The following is a 13,068-nucleotide window of genomic DNA, read 5'->3' as shown; positions in this document are numbered from 1 at the left end:
CCAGTGCTTTTGATAGACAGAGGCGTTTGCAGCTGGTGTGGTATGCGCATCAGGGCTTGATAACTATAGCTGGTGGAGTTTTCCCCAAAATGGCTGATAGACCTCTCATAGCAACGTTATGGATCAAGTAGATGCTGAATGAGATATGGGACTATGCTGATTGGAATATTATGACGTGTAACCAGGAAATACATCCAACCAACCACAATACAATCATTTGTTTCATAAAGATAAACAATAATTTATTAACATTTCCTTTGCAAATATCACAATTAGCACACATTGACCTGCCTATGAAGTGACCAACTACCGATTACTTGAAATAAGACGATAAACACTGAGCAAAGATAGAAGAACACTGTACAATGAAAAGCACCCGTTTGAAGCACCACCAAATGCTAGAAAGGACTGTTAGGTGAAGTATAATACGTTAGAGACAATAACATGTGTTATTTTTGACAACACAAAGAGATCTTCAGACAGGTCCGAAAATATGCAGAATAGACTAATAAATGTACAATAATTGAAAATAAGCAATAAAAAATAATAAATATGTTTTGTATTTATAAATTACATTTAATGTATTCATGGAGCAATCAAATCACTTCAATTAATTATTTAATCAGTAAGCAATTAACTTTTTTCATTAGTGATACTAATTTACCATTGATGAGATCACTTTTGCTATGAGATTTTGGGGCAAAACTGTTGACTAGTGAACCTTTCCTTCAAGATTGCTTTAAACTGAGAAACTGAAAGCCTCTGAGACACCACTGAATTATTGACATTCTCAGGACTTTTACATTTTCCAAGAGAACTCTGAGTTGACATTTTCAGAAATGATGAAAGGTCCTTCAGAGATGTAGTGGTGTCCAGCTTGGCATATTGAATGGGTCTGAGAGGCTTGTGCAGTTATATGGTCGATCCTCAGTAAAAGACAAGGAAGATTCTGCACAAGAGTCAAGTGTCTGTTCTCAGGTATACGGTACATTTCTGACCACTACAGTTAATCACTGCCATGCTGGATAAACAATGCAAACATGATAACGTGCAACGATGTCTTTGACTTCCATGATGATGTGGTTTACAGAGAATTCTGATTATGATAGAAACATGTTTGATGACAGCATAAATGAGCAACTGCAGAAAACATATCACAGTACGTCGACAACCAGTGTAAAAAAAATCATTTTACAAAACGTTATTGAGTTTACAAACTGTGAAAAATATAGGATTTTCCCCATTATAAAAAATGCCACATTGAACGAGGCAAGTAAGGTCATACCGCATGGACGCGATGAGAGAGAGAGAGATGGGGCAAGGTTGTCCCTAGACACTGCTCTGAGGTCAGTTTTGCATTATCGTCCAAATGGTTAACGCCCGACCCGGGTAGTTTTAAATGATCCTAGATCTGTGTGTACAGGGTAACTTCTACCCGGAGCTGTGGTCCTATACTGTAGTAACAGACAGGAAGGCATTGTGTACTGGTTTAGTCCCCTGGTCCTCAGGTGCTCTGGCCCCGTGACTCATTAGTTCCTGGATGGTCATCCAGTTATCCAGGATCTTCTTGTTGCGTTTCTTCATCATCTTCTTGTGGCTGAGTTCCAGGATGTTGACCTCTTTACGGCCCTCGGCCCCGCTCCCAGGGCCCTCTCTAAGACACTCTAGCCGGCTCCTCTGCATGTACTCCCTCCTCCTCCTCTGCTCCCTGGCTCTGGCCAGCTGCTGCTTCCTCTCCTCTTTACTCCAGTACCGCCCCATCTTCATCTCTGACATAGCGTCGTCGTCCGTGGTCATCCCTCCACTACGCTCCTCCCTGATCCTCAGCGCCCGTTCTCGTAGAATCCGGTCCCTCGCTGGTCGCCGGGCTACATACTTCGTCCCGTCGGCTCGAACTTTGACCTTCCACTCGAGGCGTGGTTCCCCCGGGCGGCCGGAGCGTTCCCGGCAGACGCTGAGGAGGCTGAGCTGGGACTGGGAGTAAGTCTCCAGACTGGAGGACTGCTGGAGGAGCTGCTGCATGTAGCTCTGAAGGTGTCTGGCGTGGGCTGGAGAGGCACCCTGCCCCTGCTGGGGGGCTGTGTGGTAAGGGGACGTGCAGGGAGGGACCCTGCGTGGCCCCCGGTGGCTCCTGGTGCAGTCGCAGCGCTCGTCGTCTGCAGGCAGGGCCGGGTCTGACTCAGAGGGGGAAGGGTTGGATTGGTCGGGGCTGCTGGAGATGACCGTGGTTCCAGGGCTGGGGTTGGGATCCTGTCGGCTGTGCGTGGGGGTCCCGGTCGAGGTCTCACTCAGGAGCTCTCTGAAAAGAAGATTAGAAGAATACATTATTATCCATTTTCTATAATAGAAACGTCAGACCCAGGATTTGAACCGGCAACCCCCCAGCTGCTGGCCCACCTTTCTAATCTCAAGGCTAAAAAGGGCTTAATAAAACACATTTGATTGATTGTCTACGTACCTGTCTGGGATGGGTTTGGAGATGGACTGGCTGGATGCTGCCATGGTGCTCCGGAGGTTCTTCTGGTTGGTGAGGCTGATGCGTCTCTGTAGAGAGTGGTCCGGGGATCTCTCCATGCCTAGAGGAGTGGACCTGGCACTCTCAGCCGTGTTATAGGCACTGGAGCTGTCCTTGTCGCCCCTTAGCTTGTCGCTGTCCCACTGCCTCTCCCCTGGATGCTCGTTGATATCGGCCAGCTTGGCATGCTGCTCACGCCCATGTTTGGGGCTTTGTCCTGGGGAGCACATAGGGGTGCAGGGGGGATCCCTCTGGTTCTTGCGGAGCTGGTGGGCCTGCATGATGTTCTGACACTCCAGCTCAATACTCCTCAGCTCCTCGTTCAACATCCTCAGCTCCTGTTCCATCCCTCCACTACCACTGACCCCCACCCCGCTCTGCTCCGTCAGGCTGCACTCGATGGTGCTTCTCCTGCTATAGTACACACCACATTCCCCGCTGTTGCGGATCTGGCACTTGAGCTCCAGGAGCTGCTGGAAGTGGCTGTCACACTCCAGTCCTAACCCCACTCCGCCCTCACCCTCTTGGGCTTGGATCAGACCCCTGGGTCCCTGGGTGTCCGAGGGCACCACCACCCTCCTGCCCAGCCCCTGGCCATGTTTGGCCCTCCATCTGTCTCTCAAGCCCTGGGCAGGCCTCCGGTGGACACGGGCTAGGAGGACTTCCTGTTCGGAGCTCTCCTCGTTGCGCCCCATGCCGCTGTCTTTGTCCTGAGTATTGGAGGAACACGTGGCCGTGTCTGTCATGACGTCATCCTCCTCCAGCTGCTTGGCCTGGAAAGAGAACAAAGAGTTGTGGTAGAGAAGATGGAACATATTCTATAATACTAGAGCCTATCAACATGCATCAGCCCACCTCATAGCACCAGCTTTTAAGCATTTAGGATAGCAATACCTGGACATGTGTATTGTCTAGAATAGCAATATCTGGACATCTATACTGTTAGAATAACAATATCTGGACATGTTTATTGTCTAGAATAGCAAAACCTGGACATGTGTATTGTCTAGAAAAGCAATACCTGGACATGTGTATTGTCTAGAATAGCAATATCTGGACATCTATACTGTTAGAATAGCAATATCTGGACATCTATACTGTCAGAATAGCAATATCTGGACATCTATACTGTTAGAATAGCAATATCTGGACATGTGTATTGTCTAGAATAACAATATCTGTACATCTATACTGTTAGAATAGCAATACCTGGACATCTATACTGTTAGAATAGCAATATCTGGACATGTGTATTGTCTAGAATAGCAATATCTGGACATCCGTATTGTCTAGAATAGCAATATCTGAACATCTATACTGTTATAATAACAATATCTGGACATGTGTATTGTCTAGAATAGCAATATCTGGACGTGTATTGTCTAGAATAACAATATCTGGACATGTGTATTGTCTAGAATAGCAATATCTGGACATCCGTATTGTCTAGAATAGCAATATCTGAACATCTATACTGTTATAATAACAATATCTGGACATGTGTATGTCTAGAATAGCAATATCTGGACATCTATACTGTTAGAATAGCAATACCTGGACATGTGTATTGTCTAGAATAGCAATTTCTGGACATCTAAACTGTTAGAATAGCAATATCTGGACATCTATACTGTTAGAATAACAATATCTGTACATCTATACTGATAGAATAGCAATACCTGGACATCTATACTGTTAGAATAACAATATCTGGACATGTGTTTTGTCTAGAATAGCAATATCTGGACATCTATACTGTTAGAATAACAATATCTGGACATCTATACTGTTAGAATAACAATATCTGGACATGTGTATTGTCTAGAATAGCAATACCTGGACATGTGTTTTGTCTAGAATTGCAATATCTGGACATCTATACTGTTTAGAATAGGCTGTTCTCACCTGCTCCTCTCCTCCTCCTGTCTTCTGCGCCTCCTCGTTCCTCCTCTCCTCTAGGATCTCCATCTTCAGCTCCTCCAGGAGGTCATTGTGCTCCTCATCCAGCCATGCCTCCTCTGGTCTGGTCACCAGGAGAACGATGCTCCTGGACTCCTCATTGGACAGGAGAGTGAAAGCTTCCTGCCGGTCCTGTACGTTACAGCCATTGATCTGGTAACACGCACGTAAAGAGATGAGACAATATATAGTCCACACATAGTGATTAAGAAAGAGATCCTGTTACTGTCTGTTACACTCACTGACAACTAAACTCCATCACAGAACAAGAATTCATGAAGAAATGATGTAAAACACATACATAAACAGGTTAGAAACTACTGTATCTAGTACACAAAGATATTAGAAAGTTCTGTATATAGTACACAAAGATATTAGAAAGTTCTGTATATAGTACACAAAGATATAATAAAGTACTGTATCTAGTACACAAAGATATTAGAAAGTACTGGATCTAGTACATAAAGATATTAGAAAGTACTGCATCTAGTACACAAAGAGATGAGAAAGTACTGTATCCAGTACACACTCACTCACATATTGTACATACAGCAATTAAACTCCTGACTGACTGACGAAACCATCCCCCTTTAAATGACTCCCTTCCGCCTCTATACAGTGCACATCACAGTCATTCACTTAACTCCTCCATCACAGAAGATGGAGTGTTTGAGGAAACCATGCCCCTTTTAATCTCCCCCTCCACCTCTCCGTCTCTCTGAGAAAAGCACCTCCAGTCAATTATGAATTCACACTTTCACAGGCAGGCAGAGGATGTCTGGTCTGCTCTGTGTCCTGTCTCTACTCTGCATTGATTAAAGAGGGAGGGCAATGGGGGCCAGCCACGGCCATGGGGGAGGGAGGGAGGGAGGGAGGGGGAGAGGGAGAGGGAGAGAGGGGGAGAGGGGGAGAGGGAGAGCGAGAGAGAGAGAGAGAGAGAGAGAGAGAGAGAGAGAGAGAGAGTGCTGCACGGTGTTCATGAAAGGCTAGTCTCAGTGGAGCCCTGCGCCCATCCAGACATACAATTAACTGTACTGTGACAGGTGGCGTTCATCTTTCCCCTGCAGAGTAATGGGCTTGTCACAGAGAGATAATGGGACCCAGAGAACACCAGGGCTCAGCCCTCCAATCAGAAGAGACTGTGCAGTGTCTGGGTCCACCAGTCACCTTACATCATTACTGCTACTACTGGGGAGTGTAGAAATCACTGACTACTACTTCTAATATCTGTTCACACCTAACACAGCTAACACACCTAAACACAGCTAACACACCTAAACACAGCTAACACACCTAAACACAGCTAACACACCTAACACAGCTAACACACACACACACACACACACACACACACGTTTGATTTACTATCCTTGTGGGGACCAAACAATTGATTCCTATTCAAAATTCTATTTTCCCTAAACTCTTAACCTAACCCTAAACTTAACCCTAACACTAACTCAAATTCTAACCCTAACCCTAACCCTAACCTAAAATATACTTTTTCCTTGTGGGGACCAACGAAATGTGGGGACCAACGAAAAATTTGTCAAAATTTTCCTTGTTTTACTATCTTTGTGAGGACTTCTGGTCCCCACAAGGATAGTAAAACCAGAAACACACACACACACACACACACACACACACACACACACACAAACCCACTTCCACACTCCTCTCTCTCTCTCTGATGTGGGAGACAAGCTACAGGTATCACTGTGTCTGACCCGCCAGGTGGCTCTACAGCTCTCAGAGTGAGAGAGAGACCCGCCAGGGAGGATGTGGTGCTGCTGTGTGAAAACAACACTAAGGACTTTCATTTCCCAGCTTAAGTGTAGCCATTAAATATGCATATGATCTGTAGCCCCGAGACAACATCAGCTCTGCTCCTAGAAGAGAGCTTTACAGGTGCCTTTGAGTGTGTGTGTGTGTGTTTGTGCGTGCGTGCGTGTGTGTGTGTGTGTGTGTGTGTGTGTGTGTGTGTGTGTGTGTGTGTGTGTGTGTGTGTGCATGTGTGGTTGCGCTCATGTAATTGGTCTTGAGATTAAAATATGTACCTGTAATATTCGATCTCCTTCCCTTATGCGGCCGTCCCTGGCAGCGATGCTGTTGGGTCCAACCTGAACAAACAAAACAACAAATCAATCCAGACGCCATACAGACACACAAGTTACTACTGTTGCCATGTCACTGTCTGCTAGAACAGGCAGCTGGATACACAAGTTACTACTGTTGCCATGTCACTGTCTGGTAGAACAGGCAGCTGGATACACAAGTTACTACTGTTGCCATGTCACTGTCTGCTAGAACAGGCAGCTGGATACACAAGTTACTACTGTTGCCATGTCACTGTCTGCTAGAACAGGCAGCTGGATACACAAGTTACTACTGTTGCCATGTCACTGTCTGGTAGAACAGGCAGCTGGATACACAAGTTACTACTGTTGCCATGTCACTGTCTGCTAGAACAGGCAGCTGGATACACAAGTTACTACTGTTGCCATGTCACTGTCTGGTTGATCATTATCAAACACCTTCATTGCTTTCTCTTCTTGACAACATCACCATCTGAAGATGTTGCTTCAACAAACAACGCCGAGCATCCAACCATTCCTCAAAACTTCCATTGAACTCATCATCACATAGTAATAGGGTGTGTGTCCCAAATGGCACCCTATTCCCTAAATAGTGCACTACTTTTGACCAGAGCCCTACAGACCCTGGTCAAAAGTAGTGTACTATATAGAGTATAGGGTGCCATTTGGGACGCATATTATAGTTTGAAATATGACAGTATGGATTGTAGTATCTGAGGTTTATTAGTGTGGTAGCTGTCCACCAAGATAACACTGATGTTGGTTTCAACAACCTTCTTCCTGCCTGGCTTAAGAAAGGGGAATGAATTTTCGTGAGAAAACTAATTTCAACATTTATTGATTTTTTTCATTATTTTGTTTTCATTTTTTGAGGAGTGCTTGTATCGAATTTCGAATCGTTCCCTTGACGATATGTGTTCAGTTTCTTTCTTCCTACCTATGAATTTCATTTAAAAAAAACAAGCATTTCTTTCATCAAAGAACTGAACATCAAAATAAGAAGCTCAGCAAGAGAAAATCAACATTGGAAGCGTATTAAAAAGTCAGAAATGATTAAGCTGAAAAAGTGTAGACATTTCTAATTTAAATAATAACATTTCATATTTTTCACAGGCAATCCCAGTGGATACGTTTCTGAGGGAATCTAATCTACTTGGTATGATTTCAATACCGCTTCCATTTCTCTGCAATTATTTCAAACTCTTTGTAGTTCTCTGAGTCAAGATCAGGAGCTATACATAGGTGTTCAAAACCAACCGGAAAAACATAGCTATGCTTCCACAAGGAACGTGACACCAACATTATACACAGAAATCCATTTCAATGAGGCTGGTTAGCATGTTCTGGAATCAAAAGATACACAGATATAGTGTTGAGGTTTATTACATGATGTTAGAGGGGTATGAGGCAACTGCAGGTGCTGTTCCTACTTTACCTGAGGTAACGCTTCAGCTTATTGAAGAGGAAGCTGGTGTAAGAGCAAGGCAATACCACACACACACACACACACACACACACACACACACACACACACACACACACACACACACACACACACACACACACACACACACACACACACACACACACACACACACACACACACACACACACACACACACACACACCACCAGAATGAGAGCTTTACTTTAGTCTGAGAGACATTATTTCCACTCAACTGTCTCTTTGCTCTTTGTTTCAGTCTTTGGTATGCAGAGGCGGTGGTGGGAAAATGTGTCATTTTACACTCTGCAGGAGACGAGAAGGAAGGGTGTCACTCACTGTGGACTAATTAAAATCCTCAATTAGAATGTTGAACAGAGCGAGGGGAGTATTTCAAACTTCACTTGCTTTCCTCTCCTCTCTCCATGCATGGTTCATTTGGAGCGAAAGAGATATTATTTTCTTGGCAAACATTCAAACACCTCCTCATTCCTTAACACCTTCTAATTCAGTTGAAGTCAGTCAATATTCCACAACATTATATGATATCAAATGGGAATTCACAGTTATCTTTTAATTGCTTCTGACTGTAAAAGGTAATTGATATGTGGTGGGATTCCTTGTTCGATATATTCTAACACGCCGTGTCTCTTCCCTTTCATTCCAAGCCTTTCCTGTTAACCAAGCCCTTCCTGTTAACCAAGCCCTTCCTGTTAACCAAGCCCTTTCTGTTAACCAACCACCTCCAGTTAACCAAACCCTTCCTGTTAACCAAGCCCTTCCAGTTAACCAAGCCCTTCCTGTTAACCAACCCCCTCCAGTTAACCACGCCCTTCCAGTTAACCAAGCCCGTCCAGTTAACCAAGCCCTTCCTGTTAACCAAGCCCTTCCTGTTAACCAACCCCCTCCAGTTAACCACGCCCTTCCTGTTAGCCACGCCCTTCCAGTTAACCAAGCCCGTCCAGTTAACCAAGCCCTTCCTGTTAACCAAGCCCTTCCTGTTAATCAAGCCCTTCCTGTTAGCCACGCCCTTCCAGTTAACCAAGCCCTTCCAGTTAACCAAGCCCTTCCAGTTAACCAAGCCCTTCCTGTTAACCAAGCCCTTCCTGTTAACCAAGCCCTTCCTGTTAGCCACGCCCTTCCTGTTAGCCACGCCCTTCCTGTTAACCAAGCCCTTCCAGTTAACCACGCCCTTCCTTGGGAGTGCAGTTTGTCATATGACCGTGTACCAGAGAACCAGACTCAGGAGGGGAGCATGGATAGATCTGTGTCCCACCAAACAGGACACTTCTCTGGGGAAGATCGAGTCTCATAACGGGGAATTCCGACCAGAGTTAAGCGCGCATACATGGAACATAATTCCCTTTTTTTTTGCACTTTTCTCTCCATGCGTATTCTGACCTTGAATTTAAGCATGAGAATAGCACGCTATTCATTCGCTATTTGTTTGTGTGTAAGATCAAAGAAATGAAGGTGTAGCGGAGGTGTGTCTACAGATACGTCGTATTCTGACCTTGACATAATTCCCTCACAATTCCACCACCCTTACGCACCATGAAACAATAAATGTGGTCGTGCAACTTGTCAGTTCCAAGTGTAGAAACATCTACTTTCTTTGTTCAGATAGAAATAACACCATTCCCCATGTACTCTTATGTACTAATTGAGAAGACCTTTTGATAACACTTATTGTTAAGATCTATTGATAAGACCTATTGATAAGACCAATTGATAAGACCTATTGATAAGACCAATTGATAAGACCTATTGATAAGACCTATTGATAAGACTTATTGATAAGACCAATTGCCGTGTGGGGTCTTAGGCTGGGTTTCTGTGTAGCACTTTGTGACATTGGCTGATGTAAAAAGGGCTTTATAAATACATTTGATTGATGAGAATTTGATAAGGGCTAGGTCATTTTTTTAAATGTTTTATTTATTTTATTTCACCTTTATTTAACCAGGTAGGACAGTTGAGAACAAGTTCTCATTTACAACTGTGACCTGGCCAAGTTAAAGCAAAGCACTGCGACAAAAACAACAACACAGAGTCACACATAAACAAATGTACAGTCAATAACACAAAAGAAAAGAAAAATAGAAACATCTATGTACAGTGTGTGCAAATGTAGAAGAGTAGGGAGGTAGGCAGAAAAATAGACCCTAGAGGCTAAAATAATTACAATTTAGCATTAATACTGGAGTGATAGATGTACAGATGAGGATGTGCAAGTAGAGATACTGGGGTGCAAAAGTGCAAGAGGGTAAGTAATAATATGGGGATGAGGTAGTTGGATGTGCTATTTACAGATTGGCTGTGTACAGGTACAGTGATCGGTAAGCTGCTCTGACAGCTGATGCTTAAAGTTAGAGAGGGAGATATAAGACTCCAGCTTCAGAGATTTTTGCAATTCGTTCCAGTCATTGGCAGTAGAGATCTGGAAGGAAAGGCGGCCAAAGGAAGTGTTGGCTTTGGAGGTGACCAGTGCAATATACCTGCTGGAGCGTGTGCTACGGGTGGGTGTTGCTATGGTGACCAGTGAACTGAGATAAGGTGGGGCTTTACCTAGCAGAGACTTGTAGATGACCTGGAGCCAGTGGGTTTGGCGACGGATATGTAGTGAATGAATAAGCCATTTGGAAAAGGGGATTTTAAATATACATTGTTTTAGTTCTATTTCACCTTATGATCACTGGAGACAAATGTGAAACCAGTCATATGGCAGCAAACTGAAACATAGCTACCGGGTTGATTTATGATTTCTAGAATGTTTTAACTATATGGATGGACTGTTCACTGTATTTTTTACAACATGTATCATGTTAAATATGAATCACTATCGGTAGTCACCTTCAGGTATACTCACATTCATTTAGAACTGACCTTTAGGGTTCCTTTCCTTACATTTTGCATCATTCCACTACGTCGTTAGTTTACCTTCCTCTGTCACGTTCATGTGTTTGTTCCTGAGGATTGCTAGCAATAGTAGAGCATATTAGGCTAACGTATTGCAAGTTGTGAAATGATTTAGGACGTAGCCTATTTGAATCAGTTCTGGAACTCAGACTACACGTAGCAGGTTAAACTGGGACCCTGGTGGACGGTTCACCACGACTGGACCGTTGTCATCACGGTCCTATGGTCAGTGAGGATTATTACAGTAGATTTATAGGACTACTGTTCCACCCCTATTCTACACTTTTCTCACCTTTCAATATGTCATGGATTGAACAATTGAATATGGAAACTTTAAGGATGAATCAAACCACTGCATTTTTGAGTCACCAATATATTTTGTGCGTAAAGGCTCTCCAAACTTTTATGAAATTATTCATAAATACTTTCCTAACCCTAAATAATATACAAGATCAGAGTATTTTACAATCAAACAATTGGTGGTGAACAGGACACAATATGCATGTATTTACAATGTATGGTTTTCTTTCATTGATTCCTAATATTCTGAACCGTTCTCTCCATCTATTCTAGTGAGCCTGTTGAGAAAATTATAATATAAGGTACACCAAATTTAAAGGGATGGCTTTACATAAATGTACTGAAACCCCTATTAAATGAAAACTCCACAGGAAAATCTGTTGCCAGTAAGTGGGAGTTTTTTCAGCAGTTGAATTAAATGTATTCAGCACGCTAGGAAGCCACGCCTGCAAAGCCCGTTAAAGGACCTGCATAAAGTAAGTCTGAATATCAACTACTGAGAAGTGCGTAGGAAAGACGTACATTTCCTAAGTCTGAATTGGGCCCATGTCTCCTAAGGATGCTGATGGTGGTTGCTTACGTGGCTGACGTAGATAGCTGTATCCTCTTCATCGTCAGTCCGATAGCACAGCGTCAGACCCAACTTCTCCTGACTGTTGAGCCGACAGAGCTCTACCTGCTGTAGAGACAGAACAGAACAGAGACAATTCCCAATGGAAAGGAGGAGAGGAGGAGGAGAGGAGAGAAGGAGGAGAGTCCAACAGAGATGTGTTACCTGCACAGACTTCATAATGACCTTGTTCTTTTCAAGTTCAAGAGCTGGGCCCATATTCCAAAAACGTCTCAGCGTAGGAGTGCTGATGTAGGATCGGTTTAGCCTTTCAGTTTATAATGAATGGACAGGGGGGATCTGATCCTAGATCAGCACTCTGAAACGCTTTATGAGTACTCTGAGCTTACTCTCTGAGAATTGTCACTAAGCTTGTTGCCAAGAATATATGATACTGACTTCATTCATTGTGTAGGAAGTAGGTTAGTGACACAGAAGGGTGAATTATCCTTTTCTAAAGTGAGATAAGTATGAGATAATTATACAGAAGCTCTCAAAATCAGACACTTCCAGCATTAAGGCCCTCTGGTCATTTCTACTGAGGATATTCAGCTAGGAGCCAGTGTAGATCCCCATTGCTGAGTAGGCTGTGGTTACCACGGTGATGAAATATTCACCATTCACTCTAGTGGGGTTCAGACTCCATGTCACCCTGGCCTTGCCATGGCATATAGCCATTACAATATTAACAACGTGATGTTTTCATCATAAACATCACAATAACCCAAACATTTTCATTTCACTGTTAGAATCGGGAAGTTTTGACTTAATGTGCTCATAGTGAACTACAAAGTCCAGCATTCATAGCGAATGCTGATACCGCCTGCTAGGTAGAGGGGGCGTGCCCACAAACTTGAATGATGCCATTGTTTACCTGGAATGACTAACACAGAGTAATCTCAGAAGATTTCTTTGTAAACTTTTGTTTTTCACTATTGTTTGTCGTCATGCCGTGCGGGGTTCTGTGCCTTGCTGTGCTAATTACAACAAGCGCACAAATGTGCTACGTTCACTGCTCTACCTACCAGAGATTCACCCTGATTCTCCTAGTGGCTTACGGCTATCAAGAATGATGCGGTGACCAAAGATTACCAGAGGGATTACCACAGGGATTACCAGACTGGACTGCTAGGGAATCCATTTCGACGCCAGCTAAGACGTGATGAGATACCATCGATTTTTTTCCTTCACAGCGAAACGGAAAATTCTTAATTAGAGGTAAAAATAGA

General features: G+C 43.6%; 1 protein-coding gene across 1 annotated transcript; it reads right to left on the bottom strand.

Moving 5' to 3' along the window:
- Positions 1-216: 216 nt before the first annotated feature.
- Positions 217-12,071, bottom strand: LOC115188410 (PDZ domain-containing RING finger protein 4). The gene is made up of 5 exons (XM_029747249.1): positions 11,810-12,071; positions 6,529-6,591; positions 4,421-4,627; positions 2,459-3,288; positions 217-2,299 (listed from the first exon to the last, which is right to left on the bottom strand). The coding sequence occupies exons 1-5, from the start codon at positions 12,056-12,058 to the stop codon at positions 1,450-1,452; spliced, it is 2,199 nt and encodes a 732-aa protein (XP_029603109.1). The 5' UTR covers positions 12,059-12,071; the 3' UTR covers positions 217-1,449.
- Positions 12,072-13,068: the final 997 nt, after the last annotated feature.

The sequence above is a fragment of the Salmo trutta genome, unplaced genomic scaffold (genome assembly GCF_901001165.1).
Source record: "Salmo trutta unplaced genomic scaffold, fSalTru1.1, whole genome shotgun sequence".
Classification (NCBI taxonomy): domain Eukaryota; kingdom Metazoa; phylum Chordata; class Actinopteri; order Salmoniformes; family Salmonidae; genus Salmo; species Salmo trutta.
Note: the sequence above shows the minus strand (reverse complement) of the source record. Positions and strands in the feature narration are given on the sequence as shown.

Excerpts from the sequence above, each read along its gene's own strand:
- LOC115188410 (XM_029747249.1), bottom strand. The coding sequence starts at position 12,058 with ATGGGCCCAGCTCTTGAACTTGAAAAGAACAAGGTCATTATGAAGTCT. Across the intron at positions 6,592-11,809 it reads CAGCTATCTACGTCAGCCAC|GTTGGACCCAACAGCATCGC; the intron begins GTAAGCAACCAC and ends TTGTTTGTTCAG. Across the intron at positions 3,289-4,420 it reads CAGGAGGAGGAGAGGAGCAG|GCCAAGCAGCTGGAGGAGGA; the intron begins GTGAGAACAGCC and ends TTCTCTTTCCAG.